Source organism: Erythrolamprus reginae, chromosome 1 (assembly GCF_031021105.1).
Source record: "Erythrolamprus reginae isolate rEryReg1 chromosome 1, rEryReg1.hap1, whole genome shotgun sequence".
NCBI classification, from domain to species: Eukaryota; Metazoa; Chordata; class Lepidosauria; order Squamata; family Dipsadidae; genus Erythrolamprus; species Erythrolamprus reginae.
In genome coordinates, this window is record NC_091950.1 from 289,301,298 (window position 1) to 289,323,861 (window position 22,564).

A 22,564-nucleotide genomic window follows, 5' to 3' on the forward strand; every position below is an offset into this window, starting at 1 on the left:
GGAGGGAGAGAAAGGAAAGAGAGAGAAAGGGAGGGAGGGAGAGAAAATTGAATGAAGGAGGGAGAGAAAGAAAGAGTAAGAAGTAGAAAGGATAGAGAAAAAGAAAGAGAAAGGGAGGGGGAGAAAGGAAAGAGGGAGGAAGGGGGGAGAGAAAGAAGATATGAAGGAGGGAGAAAAAGAAAGAGAGAAGGTAAAGAGGGAGAGAAAGGAATGAGAGAGAAAGGGAGGGAGAGAAAGGGAATGAAAGAGGGAGAAGGGGTGAGAGATAGAAAGGATAGACAGAAAGGGAGAGAAAGGAAAGAGAGAAAGGGAGGGAGAGGAAGGAAAGAGAGAGGAGAGAGGAAGGAGGAGACAGAAAGAGAGGAAGGAAGGAAGAGAGAAAGAAAGAGGGATGGAGAGAGAAAGGAAGGAGAGAGAAAGAGGGAGGGAGAGAGAAATAGAGCGAAAGGGAGGAAGAGAGATTTTTTTTGTCCAAACTTTTTTTAGTCCCCCCTCAATGTTCCCCAGGATTTTGAAAATATGAAAAATGTGCCGCGGCTCCAAAAAGGTTGGGAAACACTGCTGTATGCAATTGTATTTAGTACTCCAATATAGGAATACACTTTTGTTGTTGAAAACATGTGACATGACAATTTATATACCAAATTCCAAGGTAACTATGAGACCTATGTAAGACAAGTTAGTGGTATTGTTATTTATCCTTCTGAAATATTGTTACGTTCTAAAAACAAACAAGCTGTTATCCTTTTTAAAGCTATGATGGACCTTTTTTAAATGTGTAGTCTTAGGGAGAAATGCTCTTTCCAATGTAGCATCTACATAGTTCAGAACTAAAGCACAAAATCTATATTATATTAGCGGATATAAAAATTGAACAATAATAATATGAATATATATATATAATTTAAATTTCTAAAAAATCTTAAATTTGATGAGATTCCAATGCGTATAACCATGAATGGATCCAAAATATGCCACCACTACCACCACCCCAATAGTAAGATAAGAGCCAATATTGTGAAGAAAAAGTATGGCAATAAAATATCCCATCTACAACAGATAGGACTGGGTTGATATTTGATATTTCATCCAAAAACTCAGATTTACTAGACCTCCAGACAACAACTTTACAGATGGAATGTAATTATAAATCTCATTTAACTTGGTGGAATTCTAAATTAGTTTCATACTGCAGTCCCATAATTTTGAATATGCTTACATTAACAAACAAAGCAAAACAAGTTACCAAAACTAAACAGAGGTCAGCTTCTACAATACTTTTCAGCACTATGATAACAGAGATTAAGAACTGAGGAGATAGCAACCTTCTTCAGATTTAGTAAGTGCATTGAATTCAACTGTCTCTATCACTTGGATAGATTGGCGTAAAATATCTTTTAAAAATTATGTTAAAAATTTGGCCCCTTTTCAAGTTCATTCTTTATATTCCCAACTATCCCCCATCCCTCCATCCACATCAAATTGGTCAGCTTCTATGCGCCAACTTGTTTGCTGTGTGGTCACAAAGTGGGTCAATCTAGAACAGTGGTTCTCAACCTTTCTAATGTCGTGACCCCTTAATAGAGTTACTCATGTTGTGGTGACCCCCATCCATGAGTCTAGCACTAATTCTCCCAACAGAGCTTTAAGCCGATTGGCAGGAAGGTCAGAGGGACACCCCCCACTGTAAATGCCTGATTGGTCGGATTGTAAAAATATGTTCCAAGGCGCCAGAATAGCTTTAGTTCCTAACACCACGTTTGTCTTTTCCCATGGTGTTAGGCAACCCCTGTGAAATGGTCATTCGACCCCCAAAGAGGTCCCGACCCCTAGGTTGAGAACCACTGTTCTAGAGTATTCTATGATTCTACAGTCACACTGAAATAGAGGTGTGTATATGTGTGTGTGTGTGTGTAAAGAGAGAAGGGGTAAAAGGTTGGTTGTGGAATCCATTTTCCTGATCTTAGGTGACCCCTGTGAAATGGTCATTCGACCCCCAAAGGGGTCCCGACCCCCAGGTTGAGAACCACTCATCTAGAAACTCATTTACCCTAGAACAGTGAATGTGAACCGTTTTTTGGTTTGCATGCCAAAAGGGTGTGTGTCCGTGTGCCAGCACGCTTTTAGCTGTCCATACCCATTCCCTCTGCCCCACACATGCACATCCCCCCACCCTGCCCCTGTGTAAGCGCACAATCCCCCTCCCCACGCATGCCCACAGGCCTCACTAAAACCTGGTACAGTAAAAAAAATGGACAAACCGGAAGTTTGGAAGAACGGACTTCCACTTTGCCTGATGTGCTGTTTTTTGCACTCCCATATGGCTCTACATGCCACCTATGGCATGTGTGCCATAGGTTTGTCATCATTGCAGTGCCGGGGGGGTGGTGATGTTACAATGGGAAGTTAGTCTCTGTCAGATAGTGATGGAGATGTATCAGGAGATGAAAGGATTGACCCAAGATATAGAAGGATAGCCAAAAGATGAGAAGAAATCCAAGGTAAAAAGTATTAATCCACATTATTAGATCTGTGGGTTGTATGAGGTCATGATTGGTAAATCCACAGTAACTGAATTTAAACATGCCTGGGATAAACATATATCCATCCTAAGATAAAATACAGGAAATAGTATAAGAGCAGACAAGATGGACCATTAGGTCTTTTTCTGCCATCAATCTTCTATGTTTCTATGACACTTCCATTTTACAGTAGGAAGTGAAGGCATGGTCTGACAACGTTGATCAAAAGAATGGCAGAGATTTTGTGGCGTCCCTGAACAAAAGAGTAAAACACCCGAGCTGTGCTTTTCCAAATAAGCTACATACTTGCCTTTCTATGTTTGGTATGAAGTCCAGTGAGCTAATTGACCCTAAGATGTGGTTTATAGCCTTGTAATCATAGAGCCGGCCGAGAATGGAATGTTGGAACGCTTCCCAGACAGTTTGAGTTCTCCAACCAATAGAAAACTGTATTTTTCTAGCAGCTTGCATTTACCTTGCTATAGATTAATATATTTTAAGCTAGTGTGAAAATAAAATAAAGAGAATATTATTTCAAGAAGTTGGGTTTTGGGAGTCTTGTATAAATACCAAAGCCATGCATAGAACATAAATAACAACAGATGATTCCAAATTCCTTGAAATTGGATACTCTGTTTTAATTCCATTCTTCTATTATCACTTTATTTAGTCTGATTAATACTATATAACAGAGCAGCACAGAAGTGCATAGAGTGCATATTAAAAGAGTGTGTGATAGAAATCCACTTTTCTACATGGTGTTGGAGAAGACTGAATTATTTACTATATACTAAATGATGCAGCAAATTGCAGCAAGAAATATAAATCTGAAGAATAATAAACAAGTGCAAAAATAGTTCTATATGATAGGAAAAAGAATAAACAGTTGCAAATCATTACTATCTCCTTCCCAAATCCATTTCTACCAATCATATCTCATGTTATTTTCCACAATGTATTGATAATAATGGCTATTCTTATCTATTAACTGTCAAGTCAGAAAGAAGTATCTCCTTTATTGGAACATATAGCAGCAGTTGAGTGTCTCCTCCTATTTTACTATGAGATGAGAGGAGATCATGAAGAGCTTTCCCGTCAAAATAAAAGTTGAAGTTCCCTTATAAAACTCCCAAATGGTTCCTCTGGTCTTTTACAATCACTTGTGAAGGCTTTACAATTATTCATATTATTCGGGAAAACTTGAAAATATTGACTTCTCAAAAGCCACTAAAGCCATTCAATAAGTAAATAATTTACAGAAATGACATTTTACCTATTGTAGCACATCAATAAGAAATAGATTAATTCATATTTTTTCAGTTTATTTAAAACCTATATATCAATATCCAATAAACATTTTATTTCTCTTAATCAGCTACACTATCATTCTAAGTTAAGGGGTATACAATAAAGGCAAAACACAAGAAACATATACCGTATTTTTCAGATCTTTTTCCTCCCTAAAAGGGGCTGATAATTTGGGTGTGTCTTATATTCTGAATGTAGCTCCCCCTCCCCCCAGCCCTAACTAGCTACTAACGATTAACCTTGCAGGCTCTTTCATTGTTTTTTTCTGCAACAAATGTTTTCCAAGCCCTAAGTCTTTGTAAGGTTGTTTTCATTGCTCTAACTTACTCCACATAAGTTTCTTTCCAGCCCTAACCAGATGCTAATGATGTTTCCAGCTCTTACCGGCTTGCAAGCTCTTTGATTGTTACTCTCTGCAAAGAATGTTTTCCAAACACTGTCTTTGTAGGGTTGTTGTTGTTTTTTCATTTTCTACTAGCTCCGAATGTTTCTTTCCAGCCCTAACCAGATGCTAACGTTCCAAGCTCTTACCCACTTTGCTGCCTGCCAGCAATTTACCTCTTTGCAGCAAACAGCAGTAAAGCCTGCTTAGCACAAATCCATCAGTTTTCTTGGCATTAATTTCAGTGGTTTGTCACTACCTTCTTCCTACTGCTCAGAGTGCATGAAAAGATTATCCAATTTATGATCTCCTGGTTTCTAGCAAGAAATGTAACATAACCATATGACACTGGCTCTCAGCCACTGAGTTCAATGCATCATAATCCACACACACAGACACAATACACTGATTGAAAACTGTATGTAATTATATTTATAGCAAGCCATTTTAAAATTATTTTAAATTTAAAACAATTTTCTATAAAGTACTAGTCACAGCATTACAAATATGAGGGTTTCTATGTAATATAAATATTACAAAATCGAGTACAATTTTTGTAAGCTGATGCACCGACTCTTTTAAAGAAAAGAGATTTGATAAGCTGTTTTGCCATTATGAACTTTAAACTGTATAGAACTACTGAATCTAAGATTCAGAGAAGTAAAAGGAGGAATAGTTAATATTCATACACTGTCTGGACACGGAATAACAAAGCTTATTTCAAGGCAGCATTATTATAGCACATAGCACTTCATAAAAGCACATTATATGCCATTTATATATGCATGCAAATGTAGATCTCAGATTGTTAGTTCTACCAACCTGCATAAAGATCAAATTTCCAAGTCCGTAAAATGTCCCTTGATAGCTACACTTCGTTTTTAGGCGGCATCTCAAAATTTAATTTCATATACTGTATATGCCCAATATTGCAATTTGTATGGTTCAAGTTGATTCTTTCTATTATTGTGCTTCAGCATACAAATTTCTTTTTCTGTTTTTTTTTGGTTGACATTAAAGAGCAGAATTGTATTTCCACTTAGACTCTCTAGTTAAGACAAATGGAAGGCACATCCGTTCTGCTAAGTAATTAACTATAGGAATAAAATCACCTATTAACTAAAATATTCTAAAATATCCAAAGAGCTCTCACATGCAAGAAGGAGCTTTCTTAAAAATTATTCAAAAAAGATAAGAAACAAAGAACTTAAATTAAGAAATAGAGCAGAAATTCTCAAGTTAATTTCATGTACATTTCATGCACACTGAATTTTTTTAAAAAATATATGAAATCTCATATTACTAAAACAGTTCTGTCTGTCTGTTTGTAACCTTCAACTGGGTAAACCAGCACATTATAGGGTGACTATTGTCAAACCGAAATGCCACAAATTTGCAAACTTATAGAATGTGACCTAAATCTAAGATCCATTACTCCCCAAGGGATTGAAATTTGAAAACGTTGTAGCTACCAACAGCAATGTACTGCTGTGGTTATTTTCAAAGTCCCTGTTTCCCCAAGCAGCGGTGGCTTCCTCCCGGTCCAAACGGATTCAGCAGAACCAGTAGCAACCCGCCAGGGATGTCATAATGATGCCATCAAACTGGATCAGTCAGTGCCAGTCTGTGGGCACCACCATATTTTATTTTATTTTATTTAATCTGGGTTTTCCCCTCTGTTCATCTGTTTAGATAAGTAATTATCTGTGAAACAATGACCCAACAGTAATGAATAGTCTAGTATTTTATAACTATGTATGAGCAATTTGATATTATTTTCATTTAATTAATAAAAGAATGGAGTATCGGATTTTTTACTCATGCAAGAATAACAAATTAATTTTAACCTCATATTTTTATGTTGATTATATATTAAACAATGTCATTTGGCGGGACCCAGGAGAAGAGCCTTCTCTGTGGTGGCCCCGACCCTCTGGAACCAGCTTCCCCCAGAGATCAGAACTGCCCCCACCCTCCTTGCCTTTCGTAAAGCTCTTAAGACCCATCTCTGCCGTCAGGCTTGGGGGAACTGAGACATCTCCCCCGGGGTCTATATAGTTTATACATGGTATGTTTGTGTGTATGCTTGCTTTTAATAATGGGGTTTTCAGTGTTTTTTAAATTATTAGATTTGTTACATTGTCTTTGTTATTGTTGTGAGCCGTCCGAGTCTACGGAGAGGGGCGGCATACAAATCTAATAAATAATAATAATAATAATAATAATAATAATAATAATATAGTACAATGAGAATTCTACCAGTGAGAAAGTAATCTTTCTCACTGTCCTCGGAGAGGGTAAGCATATAAATCCGATAAATAAATAAATAAATCCCCCATATTTCAATTTATTTGACAATTACATTTGCAGAAATATCTTCCAGAAACACTACTATTACCAATAACAGAAATTGGTCTGTCTTACTTAACCTATTTATATTGGGGAAGCTCCTTCTAGTTTAATGGTGCCATTTCTTTCTGACCCTTTCACTAAAAAAGAGTGAGAGGGAAAGAGAGAGAAAAAGGGAGGGAGGAAGAGAGGGAGGGATAGTCTTGTGACTGGGAAAAAGTCAAAGAAATTAGGGTGCATGCCTTATTAGATGTAATTCTAAAACAAGCAGTTCTATTTTGCATTTTGGAAAGAAATTTCTGCAAAATTTTCTACAACTATCCTGTGCGTAGCTTATACATATTTGGCCATTTAAAAACTTAAAGGTTTAACTAATACAATGTAAGAGACTAAACAGCATAATTAATATAATGGAATTTATATCAGAAATTGCAATTTGATTAAAAAAACAAAGATAGAAAAATTCTATTTTCTGAATATATGCTCCCTTCAGTACGATCAGTTAATACTTTCAGTGAATGCGAAATTTAAATTTTATCTCACAATATCTTATATGCAAAATGGTTAAATTTGTACAAATGAGCCTTGGTGGCACAGTGATTAGAGTGCACTACTGCAAACTGCTTTTGCTGACTGCTAGCTATAGTTCACCAGTTCAAATCTCACCAAGCTCAAGGCTGACTCAGCCTTCCATCCTTCTGAGGCGGGTAAAATGAGGACCTAGATTGTTGGGGGCGATATGCTGACTCTGTAAACCGCTTAGAGAGGGCTGTGAAGCATTGTGAAGCTATATATAAGTCTAAATGCTATTGTTATATTGCTAAATGCTGTGGTGCACAAGTTAATGTTCTCTGGATCTTCATACTGTAATACATTGTACCCAGCAATGATTTATATAGCACAACAGCACCATGAAAAATTATACTGTAGCAACATTAATATCTGTTGATTTGATTCTAGTGACATACAAAACAGTGGGGATAAAATGAATAATACATCTGAACTACCTCAGTACATTAATATCTGTTCAATCTTTATTTCTTCTATTTATTAATGCTCCACACCTTTGCTTGTGACTTTATAAGACAGGTTGGAATCATATAATTTTAACTGTTACTTCTTTGCTAAAGGATCACATTTTCTTTAGAAAACATGGCAATTAATGCTGTTTTAAGCCTTTAACCAAGTTTTTCAATAAACTTTGAAAATATGCTTTTAAACAGGATTTTTAAATATATTCTATATTTTAGTATGATATTATTCATATAGTTTAGAAACTGCTGTAGGATATTTGGCAATCTGTAATTTATAAATATTTAAATGGTATTACAAAATAATTCTCTGAACAACTATCCTAAACACACACACACACACACACACACACACACACACACCATCTACTGAAATGTACCTGAGGTTTTAGACCTCGTTTTACATAATTAGCTAAATCATAAAAGGAAATTACAAAGAAAAGGTTTCCTTTTGTACTCCATCTAGGATCAGAGACAATATTACATTTCGCAACATAAAAAGTTAGATATTAATTACTTTTCAGGAGGAAGAGAAGGTTAAATCAGACTCTTTGTGTGTGTGTGTGTTTGTTTTTCTCAGAATAGATTATTAATTTTGCAAATTAAAAAACCTGCTTTGAAATATATGTAGATATGAGTAAATGCATATGGAAATTAAAATGTCAGAGTCTGAACTAGAGTGCAAACATTCATTTTTACATGATCAATAAATATTTTATATTACAGTGAAAATATTATACATCAAACGCAAAGCTTACAAATCAATCAAAGACTTTAAAAAAAATACAGAACAATTTTGATTTTAGGTTGTTCTACAAAGTCTGACAAAAAATAAAATATCCACTGAATTAATAATAGGATTAGATTTATTATAAATTTGATCCCATGATTGTCTCTAGCTACCAGTTTCACCATGAATGCTATCATTATACAGCATCCATTTGTCACCACCTGTTTAAACATTAATGCTATCACTGAGAAAGCTCTAAGTATCAGAGCCAAGGAATTAATGAAAGATATGTGCCTCAAACTTTAGTCAGCTTACCTTTTTAATATAGGTAGCAGTTACTAATCATGCATTTCTCACAACAAATGTAAAATAAAACTTCATTTTGAAACTTTTACCAAGAACAAGTTTTTAAAAAACAGAAATGATAGAACTCCCTGTCTCCCTCAGTCCTGGAATACTTCCAACAGAATATATTCTTTTAGCAGTTTCTCTGGCAGTAAGCCGGCATAAGAAGTATTCTTACAAAATGAACACAAGAGAGACACTCAACTGAAAGTTATCATTTAATGCTTCAGTTGACATCACTGAAGTTTAAAATTAAGAACCCTATTTAATAAACAATTTACTTGAATTCTAATCATAACAGCTGTATCTCCATCAATCTTCTGTTTTAACTTTTAATTCTAACAAGTTTTTCTAAACAATAACATTTAAAGTGTCATTATACATTATTTTGATCACTGCAAAATCAGTTTTAAAAAAGGATTAAAGATTGGATGGGAAAAAATAACTCTCATCATGAAATCTGATAAACACACAGCATTATGCAAATATTTTAAGCAGAATCAAGATGTAGACATTGAACTAATTTGCAGGGGAAGCTTTTCAATATTTGAAATATCCTTTTTAATATTTAGCTATTACGCAACGCTAACAGATTTGTTTGGTTTGAAAAGCAAGAATGAAGAAAATTAGCAGCAATCCAGGATATCCTCATTTAGTAACTGCTATGTTTAGTCACCATTTGCATTTACAGTAGTGATGAAAAGTAAATTTTATTATCAATCCTTGCATTTTAAGACCTTTGCTGGTCTATAAAACAAAGAATAGCTGAAATAAGATCATAAGCAGTGTTACAATTTCACTTAGCACATTGCTGATTCTGATTATGGTTGCTAAAGGAGGACTATCTATATGTCAGAGAAAATATGTTTCATGACAGATAACTTCACTGAAAATGCTCTAATTGTCTCCTCCATTACCCATCAGGCCAAATGGTAAATAGCTAATAAAACATCTATTTTTCACTGTCAATAATCATTGACAGTGTGACTGTTTTTACTTGTTGTGAGCCGCCCCGAGTCTTCGGAGAGGGGCGGCATACAAGTCCAACTAATAAATAAATAAATAAAATAACTCTTTGTCAAAAGTTCAAAAGCCAAGACCCTAATTTTTTGTGACTTTCAGAAGCTGTTATCAAATTGTTCTAATGTAAATTAAATTTCTCTTTAAAAATGAGAAAATTATCCATGGCAACACTAATAAAATCCATTATTGCATATTCAATTTAATTTGATATTTCTTGGAAAGCAATCCCTAGCCTATCTAATAAAGCAGAACGTTTATTCTAAAAAGGTATCTCTGTGTCCTTGATCACACAAAGTCAGCATTTTAACGGTCCTTGACAAATGGTGTGTGTATGTATATGTGTATGTATGTATGTATGTATGTATGTATACAAATAAGTAGCTGTGATGTTCCTTCAATAAACCAGGGTGATTCGACACAAAAATATGTAACCCTTCCCTAGTGCAGCCCTGAAGGGATTGGATACTGTAGCCTAGAGGATAATTCTCTGCCTTACAAGACAAAGGTTGCAGGTTCAAGTCCCAGTGGGTATGGCTAGCTGATGAGGCCAAAATAAGGCTGAAATAGATCTATCCTAGTCTCCCTTAATTTTCAAATTCAGCAAAAAAACATGTGACATATGTATGAATGTATGTATGTATGTATGTATGTATTGTGAGATATCTAATTTATGAAAATAGACTTTCAGATAAAATTCTATGTCCTTCTTCCAGATAAAGAGAAGGATACAATAATTTGGTTCAAGTGATAGAAGTGGTTTGCAGACAAAAAGGAAGAATGCCTTTATTTTGCAATTTCTAAGTGTTAATTCAAAATCTGCTCTGAAATCATCTAAACTTTTACAGGGTGTCAAGGGTTGCAAAAAAATAAAAGGAAAAAACAGGGATGCTACCCATTTTAATATTCTATTCTACTGCTGCCTGTTTTCAGCCCTGAGTTCTATTCCAAGATTTCAGATATGAGTCTTTAAAAGAAACTATTTATTCTGCTCCTTTTCCTTTTTTAAAAAAATTAACATATCCTTAGCTTTCTTGCAAATACTACATTCTGAGCCGTTTTTCATTATGTTAATCAGAAACACATTATATTTTTAAAAGTTTCTGCAGTTTCCCAAATTAGCTAGTGCATCCAAGTAATCCTTGGATTATTAATGATACCCTCTCTGCAAAACACATTTTTTTCTCAAGTGTTACAGGTATTTTAAAGAATCATTAAGTACTAAATAGCTTTTTTGGCCTATCTCTTATAAAATGTTAGGTGACTGCTTGTATGTAATAGCATTAGGAAAGGTAAACTACTGTTTAGTTTGACAGTCACTTTAATGGCTTTTCTAAATGCAACATCCAATTATTGATTTCCATTCCCAAACATAATTTGTTTCTTTAGTGTCAGACACTCTAATTTCTGGTTCCTATGAATTAAGTAAGGCAACACTTCCATTAAAGAGGCATTTGTTAAAAACAGTAAAAGAAAAAAAGTAACTACGTAAATATGTTTTCTACTTACGTTCGCAAGTGTCTCCTTTTTGCTGGAAGCCAGCTTTGCAGATACACTTCCCAATTGGCACTAACCATTCTCCTTCTGCACTACAATGCATTCTGGGAGAGTTTTCTGCTTCTTCTTCCGCACTACTGACACAGGTTCCTCGGACCTCAACTAAGGAGGAGAACTCTGACCCAGTTACTGTGTCTGGAAAAATTGCTAAATTCTCAATAATGGACCAGCACTTCTTATAGTACACTTTGACAGAAACCAGAGCAATGCAAGCCCCTACATCCTGAAATGCAAGGTAGAATCCTTTCTTGGACAGAGGTCCAATCTCTCTGACTTCTGTATTGAGTTTCATTTTTCTCTCCCCAAGGTCACCTTGGGTAAAGCTTTCATCAGCCGCAATAGTGTCTATTTTCACATACTGGCTTTCTCTGATACTCCTTCCAGTGTCATAGTCTGTTTCATAATAATGCAAGTTGAACGTTTCTTTACATGTCCCCAGGACTCCAGGAAGGCTATTACAATCCCTCAGAGTGAATTTTAGTTCTACAAAAATCCTTTGTGCATTGCCTTTCGTGATCCAGTTAGTCCGCAGCCAATTATTTTGGTTGGGTTCCATGACTTGGCATACCTGGTATGTTCGTATAGGTGTGTAGTTTTCATCCAGTCCACTAATTTCTTCCCACTGGAACATAAAGGCATAGTTATCCATACTGAGATAAACCTTTCTAACAGAGAAAAATTAGACAATAAATATAGTACAAGATTATGTACCATCAAGATTTCTTTTCCCGACTACTATTAAGTAGAGCATATGTTTAAACAGCTTACAATTTTAGCATGGATTGAAAAACTATTTAAAAATGGAAGGCAATGATATGATCCGATGCCTAATAGAATAAATTTATAGGCAGAGAGCAGATGTAACAGTGGCAAGGATTAAGCATCCCTAATTTGAAATGTTAATTCTACTGTGAACAACCAGTATGGTGACCACAGTGTCTATCCACCCTGCAAAAGGACAGTAAATAAAGTAAAATGCTAAAAACATGAAATTAGCATACTGCATGGGCAGCAGTATCATCAATGCGGAAGAAATTCAAAAACATTGCGTTAGAAATTCTCTAAACACTGGGTTGCATTCTAATATTGAAATAAACTACTATTGCTGCATAGGCCTAGGTCCAAAATAAGTGATTTAACATATGAAAATTTATTTAATTTTCCACCTGCTTCTTTAAGAAGGTTTGTTTGAGAACTCAGTTGAGTATTCAAATATATTCCAACAATTGTTCTAGTAGTATCTCGACCGTAGATTTTATAAGGACTAAAATTCAAACTCATTTGGTAGAGAGAAAAATCATATGGAACGCTATTGGCCATCTCCAAAAACAATAGGATTCCAAGTTGATAGTATGGCATGGTAAATTTTATTGGAGTCTTTGACCAACATATGTACCTACATACCGGACTCAGTAGTGTCAACCCCTAACCCCCAACATTTCTCCTTAGACTATCTACGATGGACCTTTCCAGCTTCCTAAGAGGTCAGTAAGGGGTTATACATAAGTGCACTAGCCTGCCTTTCGTCCCCTGTCCAATTGTCTTTCCTTATCTCATATATCATATATCTTCTCTTCCTTCATATATCTTCTCTATTTTTATATCTTCTCTTTATATATAATACTTCATGTCTATTCTCTTCAATATGTATTGTGTATTGGACAAAATAAATAAAAATAAATAAAATAAATACATACATATAATTATATCAATGAATGTTTTCTATTGTATCAATTTGAGCTATATGAAAATATTCGCTTATCTGCAAGAAATGTGATTTTCTAACTGTAATGTCAGAAGTTTTATTTATTTATTTATTATTTTATTTATTTGTCAAACATGCATAGGATAGTAGTAGTTTGCAGAAACATAAGTAAAAAGTAACAATAAAAGAGAACAATAGGACAGTAGGACAGGGATGGTAGGCATAGTGGTGCGGTTATGCACGCCACTTACAGACCTCTTAGAAATGGGGAGAGACAATCTCAGATTAAGGTTTTTGGGGTTTGGGGGAAAGCCACAGTCAGGTAATGTTTTTATAAAATAATATAAAATGAATATTTTATATTCATGTGAAATCAAACAGTTATCAAGTTTCTTTTAAAAAATTGTAATGTTGTTTCCCCCTCCCCCTTAGGGGAAAAAAACTAAATAAACTTTTAACCACAAAGACAGACATTTTTTGTTAATTGTTTTGTTTTGTATTCATCCATTTTATTTATTAGCCAATATCTAAATTATTGATTCATGGGGTTTTTTTAGTCATTCGACTGCTTCATTCAGCTTCCTGGTCCATATTATTTCCACTTAAATGGACTGGTGTATAACTTTACATAAATGGAGTTCATGGAACAAAACTTTCTTTTGATCTTTCATTCCCCCAAGCCTCCCGCTACCACCTCCCGCTACTACCCCACCCGATGCCCACTAGAGAATGTGCTGTCATTACAAGAACATTACTGAATACAGTCCAGTTCTGACATTAGAATAGTTTTATATTTCAAATTTACTCAAGCAAATCTCAAATCTTCAATATATGTCATTCTAATAGAAACAAACTTAAATTGTATTACCCAAAACGGCAACTATTTAACCACTAATATAGTTAGTTTTCAAAATAGCTACATGAATCTAGAGTTCAATTTATTTATATTTAAAACGTTTTGCTGATATTAAGTTCAATCGTTATCTTATATACCACCAAAAATTGTGCAGCATTATAATAAAAAATGTTTGTTGAGTTCTACATTGTGTCTTAAACATTACATATGCTAATAATTAAATAATTAATAAACTTAATAAATAATTAATAAACTTAATAAATCAAGTTCAGTTGATTATTTATAACTCTGTATCTATAATTCAAGCAGTAAGGAAAACTGCCATCACAACATTGGCATAAGCATTGACAGTAATGGCTATTTTCCAGGTTCCCTCGTCATTAAATTACATGAAATACTTTCATAATCCTAATTTTAACCATTATTGAATAATCATTATTGATCAAATGCAGTTGTAGTTGATGCCAGAAAATAAAATAAAGGCAACATCAGTACCAGGACAGGAAAGAAGCAAAGTGTTTTAGACATTAATCCTGATTTCTCAATCATTAATAAACCATGATAGGCATTAAAACTATGTTCATGTTTACTTGTCACTGAACTATTAATCAATCAAGGAATACAACTATTAAAGGAAAAGTTGACTAAGCACAATACATAGAGTTTACACGCTAAAGGTATAGAGGTCTTTCTTTACTGGGCTGTATTACTTATGGAAAGCATATTAAAACAAAACATTAATCAGATCATTGATTTTTAATAGGACATATTTATAAATATAATCTACAGCAATTGTTGCCTGTATAGCATTTACCCTGAATGAATGGAAGCCTTCTAGATCTTCTGCAACTCCTACAACCAAATTATTAGAGTTGCTGGGAATCAATGGCATGCTTTCTTGTCAACCTCAATAAATAAATGTTAACAAACTATGAGAAAAGTATTATAATAACTTTAATATTTTAAAATAGGGGGGGGTTTGCTTTAAAAAAAGCAATAATCTCGTACTAAATTTCACAAAAAACCCGAAAAAAGAACCCAGTGGTTTTTCTACCCCATCATTCCATCATTTTAGTCACCCTAAAATATATTACATTTTTATGTATGCAATACATATACAACAGTATATTACAATTGTCAGCTCTCAGGCACTACCTATCCCTGAGTTATATCTGGATTACTGTTAAACTTTTTTATCTCCCGTCTCTGAACCATGCACGTGCTTTTATTGTTTCAAAGCTGGACTATCATAATTTATTCTAAAATTGTTCTAATCCTCTTCTTAAAAGACTTCCTTCAGTGTGAAGTGCTACTACTTAAGTTAATTCTCATCTTAAGCATTCAGCTAACATTTCATACATTCCAAAAACCATTAGACTTGTTTCCAGCCAGTGCCTGGATTGATTTTATGATCTTTCTTTTTAGTTTACAGTCTTTCAAGTTTTCATTCTTTTTATTTACAGGATTTGTCACACTTTTACATCCCCACTCAAAATTCACTTTCTTTTGGTTCCAGATTTCCTTATGTGCCAGATTAAAGGCTTGATTGTATAAACTTTTATGTGAAACTTGTATTAATATGAACTACTCTAAATGATAGGCAGTAGAAATCCATTTAAAACAATCAAGCTTCTGAGATAATTTAGAAAATACAATACTTATTTGACTGCAGTTTCTAAAGCTAGTGTATTCAGTCATGTCATAGCTACTTAAACAATATTTCAAATAATTATATACTATTCAAAATTATGCTGTTTTTTCACTACAAGAGTGTTACAAATATTTTTATTATATTAAGAACTGAAGCCTAAGATGAATTTCAAGTCTGAAAGTTAATTATTTAATTCAACAATGAAACAATTATTTATAAGGATGTTTTCAGAAATCAGCAAGATAGTCTTGCTTTGAAGAAAGTGTGAATTAAAGATACAAATTTCTGCCTTAAAGCCAGCAAAATTGGTCTTGAATTTATAAACTTTACAAGAATGTTTAAGGACCTGAAATATCAATTATAATGTATCAATAGAATAAAATTATACATTAATAGAACAATGCAAATAATGTTTAACATTATTATCAGTAAAGTTGTTTTTAAGAATGAAAATTGAAATAATATTACTCAAGGTTAAAAAAAAGTTCTTTGAGATATGCCGCAGTTTAAGGCTAAGAAAACATCTATATTAGCTTGCATTTGAATCACAATGCTTTTCACAACAGAATTTTTTTTCACCATAAGTTTTCTTCAAAGAATTTTGAGCATTTAAACTACTCGTTCTGATTTTGATTTTGATTTAAATGGTATGCTTACCCCATTGGGAGGAGAAGAAATCCATTCCAACTCTGTCTGTTGTGCTTTAGAATCCAGCAATATTACTGAAAGAAAAAAATATCTATGTATTAAAGTATTTTATGAATTGTACACTCATGCTGGTTGTGTGTAAACTAAATAAAACTACTCTGCCTCTTGTTTTTATTCAAGAAAAAATAGAAACTTAGCAGCTGGTTGAACATGCTGAAAAGGGACTGATTTCACAAGGATGCTTTAGTTGGTACTACAGTATAAACCAAAGGAAATGTAAAGGAAGTGGCAGGGATCTCCTTATACTGTAATGCCTTTATAATAGTAACTTTTTTTAAATATGAAATCTATTCAATCTTTATTGCATGACAAAATTTAATAAGTACTTATGTACTGTTCTAAGTGAAATGTAATATTGAAAGTAACAGTCTTTTCTTTTACTCTAATTTACAATATAAACATAAAAGGGTTGGTACTGTATATCAGTAATAGTATTCAGTTTTCACACTTATTCAGGAAAGAATGCATCTAAACATAACTGTAAAACTTTGCTGACACATTACTTGTGTTGTTTTGTAAGATGTCCCAAGCTGTTGGTAGATACTGAAACTGCTAACAATTGGATTAATAATTAAAATATTATTTTCAACAGCATCATTTTGTGAACCATTTATATTAATCTGATATTCATTTATTTTTTTATCCTACTACATTTTCTCACCTACTATGCTAAGAAAAAATATTTCAATTAACAAGTTAATATAAAATACATGGGTATATTATACTAGTTAGTAATATTTTTTTTAAATTTAAAATACTTTTTGTAATTGTAACATTTGACCCTGACCTATATAAAGCACACAATAATAATAATAATAATAATAATAATAACAACAACAACAACAACAACAACAACAATAATAATAATAATAATTGATTAGATTTGTATGCCGCCCCTCTCCGAAGACTCGGAGACTAATAATAATAATAACAACAACAACAACAACAATAATAATAGGAATATTCAAGAATAGATTTCTTAAGCATTAATTTTATAAGTTTAACTACAATAATAATATAGTTAAGTGGATTTTGTGCATAGCCTGATCACATGTGCGTATGAAAGTTAAGTTACAGTGATCTCAATAGTACAGTATTTGCAAATAGGCATAGAGTGTTGCAGTTTTACATACTATGAAAACATACTGAGAAAATTTAATGTATAACTTTGATATAATTTTACGCTTTCTCAGTGAAGTTAGGCTTCCTAAAAGAAAGATCATTTCTACATAATTATACCACTAATTAATCCAGATATCTAAGGGATTCCTTCGAGTGTTAATAGTTTCTGAAAGAAATTGATAAAAGAATTATGTATTGGGTTGCTAATCAAAATCCAGGCTAATAAATTAATCTAAAAAAAGGTTATTCTACACGTTTAACCATTCCATGCCCTTGAAACAGAATGAAGAGCAATTGCATTTTTAAAATATTTTACACATACAGTACATTGTACTCAAATTAAACCAATCTCAAAACTTAAAGCAAAAAAGTAAAAACTTTTTAAAAATCTTCCTGAACATACAAAACTATAAACTTAATGGTATCAATGTGTGCTGAGAAAGTTATGAGAACTGTCCTTTATAATACTGAAAGATGAGCAGCAACTTTCTCGTGAAAACCTTTTCAAATATTGAAGAATCTTTTATGTGAAGTTTCCTAAAGTTTCTGCTAAGGGTCATAAGCAGAACTTTTTTTCTTTTCAAAAGAGACACCTTTTGACTCAAATCAAGTTGTATCAGAAAATGGGAGGTGCAGGGGAATAGATCCTACCAATTGTGCACCATGCACCAACAGGAAAATTACTTCAAAAATCAGATGGCAGGATCTGAACATGCCACTAGAATTCCAAAGCAATGATTTCTTTTATTATGCTGATTTCTTAAAAAGGGAAGATATAGGATGTTTTTTTTCCTCCCCTGACAAAACCAAACAGAAAAGGCAGAGTGTGTGACAGAATAACCCAGCATGTCAGACAGATGCTTATTTTTTTCAGGAAAGCCTAGTGTCCCTCTGTTAGTTGGGTTTCAGTGACTGAAAACTGAAGGGAAGCCATATACTGTAATCTGTTTTGGGTCATGCATGCTTTATCTTACACAGGGGGGCAGATGGTGGCTAGTGGTCTGGGCAGGAAGAAATCTCAGATTCCCTCAAACCTAAAGTGCCACTATCCACCTCTTGAGTATTTGCTTAGAAAGAGCAGCACTGATGCCTTTCAGGGTTCCTAGGGGAGTGAGAGGGAGTGTTATTTTGTATGTGGCCTGAAAAGCCTTTCTTATTATTAATCCCCAACCCCCTTAGGCCTAGGTGCCAATGCCAGTTAACAGAACTTCTAAAAGAAGAATGAGGGGAGGCCAGTCTATAAAGCCACCGAGAGTCCTTAGGGAGTTGGGCGGCAGACAAATGGAACTAAATAAATAAAATAAATAAATAAAATAAACACAGCAATAGAAAGCAGTCAAGAAAGGAGGCACCTCCCTGAAGAGGCGGGGTGGGGGGGGGGAGAGAGAGGGCGAGGAGGGAGTCCTAGCCTCTCACCTGGCTAACTCCTCCCGTTAGAAGGGAGAGCAGCATCTCACCTCCAAGTGTCCGAAAGCCATTTTTCTCCCTCCACCCACGCCGCGCTTCCTCTTCCCGCTGAGCGAAGCGCGGAGGAGTTCCTCACCCCTCCTCTTCCTCCCCGCCTTTTTTTTTTCCTCCTGTGCTGAGCTCTTGCAAGAAGCGGCCAGTTCGCGCGCTTCTCCTCTACCAAGCTGCTAAAAGAGCATCGCGCGCGCACACACACACGCCTCCGCCGCCACTGACTCCACTTTTCCCGGCGCAGCACCTGAGACGCGCCGGGGGGGGGGGTAGGGAGAGGATGAATAATACCGATCCCTCAGGTGGGAAAAGCGCCAGTAACTTCAATGGGAGAGGTGAACCTCGGAATTTTTTTTGCCTCTCCTTCGCCCTGTTCAGCGGGAGCACCGTTGGCTGAACTCTGATTCCCAATAGGGTGGCTGGGGGGGAAAAACAACCCGCGTGCCTTCCCACACATTCGCGAGGGCTTCTTAACCATTCTTTAAAAAAACACCCTGAACTCCGATCCCTCGCATGCATTCCCCCCCCTTCTTTCTGAGGAAGAAAGCAGATGCGCGCAAACTGACGGTCGGCGCTTCTTTAGATATTCCGAGCCCGACAGAACAACTCGCGACAGTTGGAAAGTTTTGTGAGTCTGCCTTGCCCAGGTAAACGGGACGATCAGGAGATCCTTTTCCTATCACGGACTCCTTTTCTCGGATCAGCTCGGTCCAAAGGAGAGCCAGTTCCTAGATTAGCAAATTGCAAAGTAGCACCACAAAAGCATCTGTGAAATCACACGCCTCCAATTACTTCGCACGGCCACTCCAGGACCCCAGAGGGAAGGTGCCGCTTGCCATATATCTCGCCCCCTACTCCAGGGGTTTGTTCTCAGCCACTTTTTACCCCATCCCCTCCTCCTTTCCCGAGGTAAGAGGTTTCAATCTTTCAGATAAAAGTTTTCAAGAAGGCTTGATCCCATTCCCCAGCAGAGGCATGCATAACGGACTTCCATTTTATGTATAAGGCTTATTTCATTCTCGGAGAGCCTCTTTCCCATTTCCAACCGATAATGGGAAAGCGTGCTTTTTCAATGCTCCCCATAGCTCAAAAAAGGAGGGGAGAAAAAGTCTCTGGAAACGGAGAGGGGGACTATCTAAATCTTCCTCTCCCCTCCTCAAATCACGGTCTTCAGGGCCATTTCGATTCTCCCCAAGTAACAATACACACGACTTTTATGCCTATGGCGAGAAGCACGGCCTTCAAATTGTCCCTTTCAGAACAGATCTGGCATTAATATTGTTGTAAGCCGCCCAGAGTCCTTAGGGATATAAGGGCGGCATATAAATCAAATCAATCAACAAATCAATAAATTAAAAGTGGGGGATTCGGAGCCCCGATCGCTCTTGCGATGATGATGATGATGATGATGATGATGATGATGATGATAATAATAATAATAATAATAATAATAATAATAATAATAATAATAATAATAATAATAATTAGTGTTGCTGGGTCTGTCTGTACACAGAAGCTTATTATGCAGAGCGATTGAGGGAGGGGAGGCCGTAATGCCCATTCAATGTCCATAAGAACGCGGCATTATAGAGAGATACGCAGCGTTATCAGCGTACGTGAGGCAAATATTTCTACTCGTTTGCTTAAAAAAACCCCACTCTGTGCACTGCGAGGTGCAATCACGCCACCAGCACAAAACGAACAGATGGCCTTTATTTATTGTTATCTATTGCAGGTGACACGGGTGGCTATCCAAAAGAAAGGTACTTTACTTTTCCAGCCTCCCCTTAAAACCTTAAGACGAGACAGTCGGGGGGGGGGGGGGGGCGAAACGCCTCTGCAGTCCTGGAACAGGTCGCTCGCTTCATACCGGTCCCTTCGTCCCACCCCATCCCGAACTCCGGCGGGTGTAAGAAGCCGGGAGGTAATCGCCCCGTTAGCCAGATGCGTTTGGAGAGGGCAGAGGGCTTCATCTATAAATCTATCAAATTAAACCCGATCAGAGGAGCCTATCCGAGAATCCTAACTACGCTCCCCCCCCTTCCTCATATATGGAAATTCAAAGCCTCCCCAGACCTTTTTCCATCACGTGCGGCCACCCTCGCGCAAGCTAACCCAGTTCTGAAAATGCGCCGTAGCCTCGGATTGCAAAACACGCACACGATCGGGAGAGGCGGGGGGTCCAGATCTCTCCCTCTCTTTCTCCTTCCCGATCGATCCCTGGGGTAGGCACGGGACTGGGTTTTACTTCGTGACGGAATATAAGCGAGAGGCGCTGGGGCACGGGGCGAAAGGTGCCCGACACGCTCTCCTTTCGTCTGGACTGCCCGAGGGGAAGCGACGTGCGAGTCGCTTCCCCAGGAACGGTCCCGGGGGAGGGGGAGACACAAAAAGGCGAGGGGGGGGAGAAAAGAGAAAGAAAAAAAGAAAGAAAGAAAGGAGCGATAAACTTTGTGGCCAGCATCGCCTTACCTTCTTTTGCAGCCTGTGCCTCCCCCGTGTGTGCAAACTGAAGCAGCCAGATGTTACACAAAATAATCCAAGAAGGGAGCCTAGTTTGCAAAACCATGATGCGCGCGAGCTGGAGATGTTTCAAACCAAGCTAAGGATAGTATGCATATACATTCAGAAAGCGAGAGAGAGAGAGAGAGAGAGAGACTGCGCTTGGCGTTTGCTTCTGCTTGCTTCCCGCCGCTGGCTCGTGCGGCTGCTGCTGCTGCTGCCCGGTGCGTATCTATGGGCTCCGGCTGCGATGTGTTTTAATGTGCAGTTGCTCTTCGCGCGGCTCTTCGCGGCTTGCCTCCTCGCTTTTTCCCGACTCGCTTTTTTTCCCTCCGCTCTCCGTATTTGCTGCCTGCGAGTCTCCGACTGCAGACCGAACCCTTCGCTCCACACTCCAATAATATCAATAGGAGCGGGGGGGGGAGAGGGAGGAGGGAGGAGGAGGCAAGAAAAGGGGCAGGACCAATGGAGAAAGAAGCAGCCCGTCCTTCAAAATGACGGGCAGGCCGAGCCAACCTAAGAGAAAGCGGAGCTGCGGCCGCCGGACAACGAATCGCTTCGTCTCGAGAGGCGGAGCTAAAGCGGTTCGTCCAATAAACGAGGAGGAAGCGTCAGGTTGCAGCCGGTCTCAGGTTTTCTTGTTATTTCCCTCGGAGTGCCTGTTTCCAGCAGGCGTAGTTGGCCGGGGAGGAGGAGGAGGAGGGATTCTCGGCAAGTTTGTAGCGGAGAAATAAAAAAAAAGCTCTGACATGTTTCTTTGGAAGCGGTGGGTGGGGGGGAGAGGAAAGCCACCAATCAGCAGCCGGGATGGCCAAACCTTCGCTCCACGAGGAGTCGAAAGGCGCCTCCAGCTACCCAGCCCATAATCTCCTGAGACGAAGGAGAAGCGCGCAAGAACCAAGCAGCTGCCTCCTTATCTTTTTTCCCTCATATTCCTGCGGGACGAGCGGGAAGGAAGGAAAGCTGTGGTTCTCCCGGCCCTTGAGCGGTGGTGCTGGATCTGCTTCCTTCCTCCCGTCCGTCCTTTGAGGGATGACCAAGTAGCTTCATCCTTCCTCCCCGATGAATGGGGGGGGGAGTGTATATGTGTGTGAGAGAGAAGCGGAGGGGATTCCCTCGACCAAGAGCGCCGTCTTCCTTTGCTCCCCTAAGCTGGAGGGGAGGCCAACTAGAGGCTCTTTCTTTCTTTCTTTCTTTCTTTCTTTCTTTCTTTCTTTCTTTCTTTCTTTCTTTCCTTCCTTTCTTCTTCCCTTCCTTCCTTCCTTTCATTCTTTCTTTCTTTCTTGGGGTGGTGGTGTTGCACAGTTAAAAATTGGTT

At 37.1% G+C, this 22,564-nt stretch overlaps 1 protein-coding gene across 4 annotated transcripts in view; it reads right to left on the reverse strand.

Annotated features, from left to right (window-relative positions):
* The window catches only part of EPHA7 (EPH receptor A7), a 212,558-nt gene extending 190,241 nt beyond the window's left edge, over positions 1–22,317 (reverse strand). For 3 of the 4 annotated variants that reach the window (XM_070733225.1, XM_070733224.1, XM_070733227.1), the window contains exons 1-3: positions 21,217–21,642; positions 16,114–16,178; positions 11,197–11,866 (exon numbers count right to left, since the gene is read on the reverse strand). In XM_070733225.1, the coding sequence (XP_070589326.1) occupies positions 11,197–11,866; positions 16,114–16,178; positions 21,217–21,313 (832 nt within the window). In that variant the 5' untranslated portion in view covers positions 21,314–21,642. Of the gene's footprint in view, positions 1–11,196; positions 11,867–16,113; positions 16,179–21,216 lie in introns of all 4 variants that reach the window. The other variant, XM_070733226.1, reaches the window with a different exon arrangement.
* Positions 22,318–22,564: the final 247 nt, after the last annotated feature.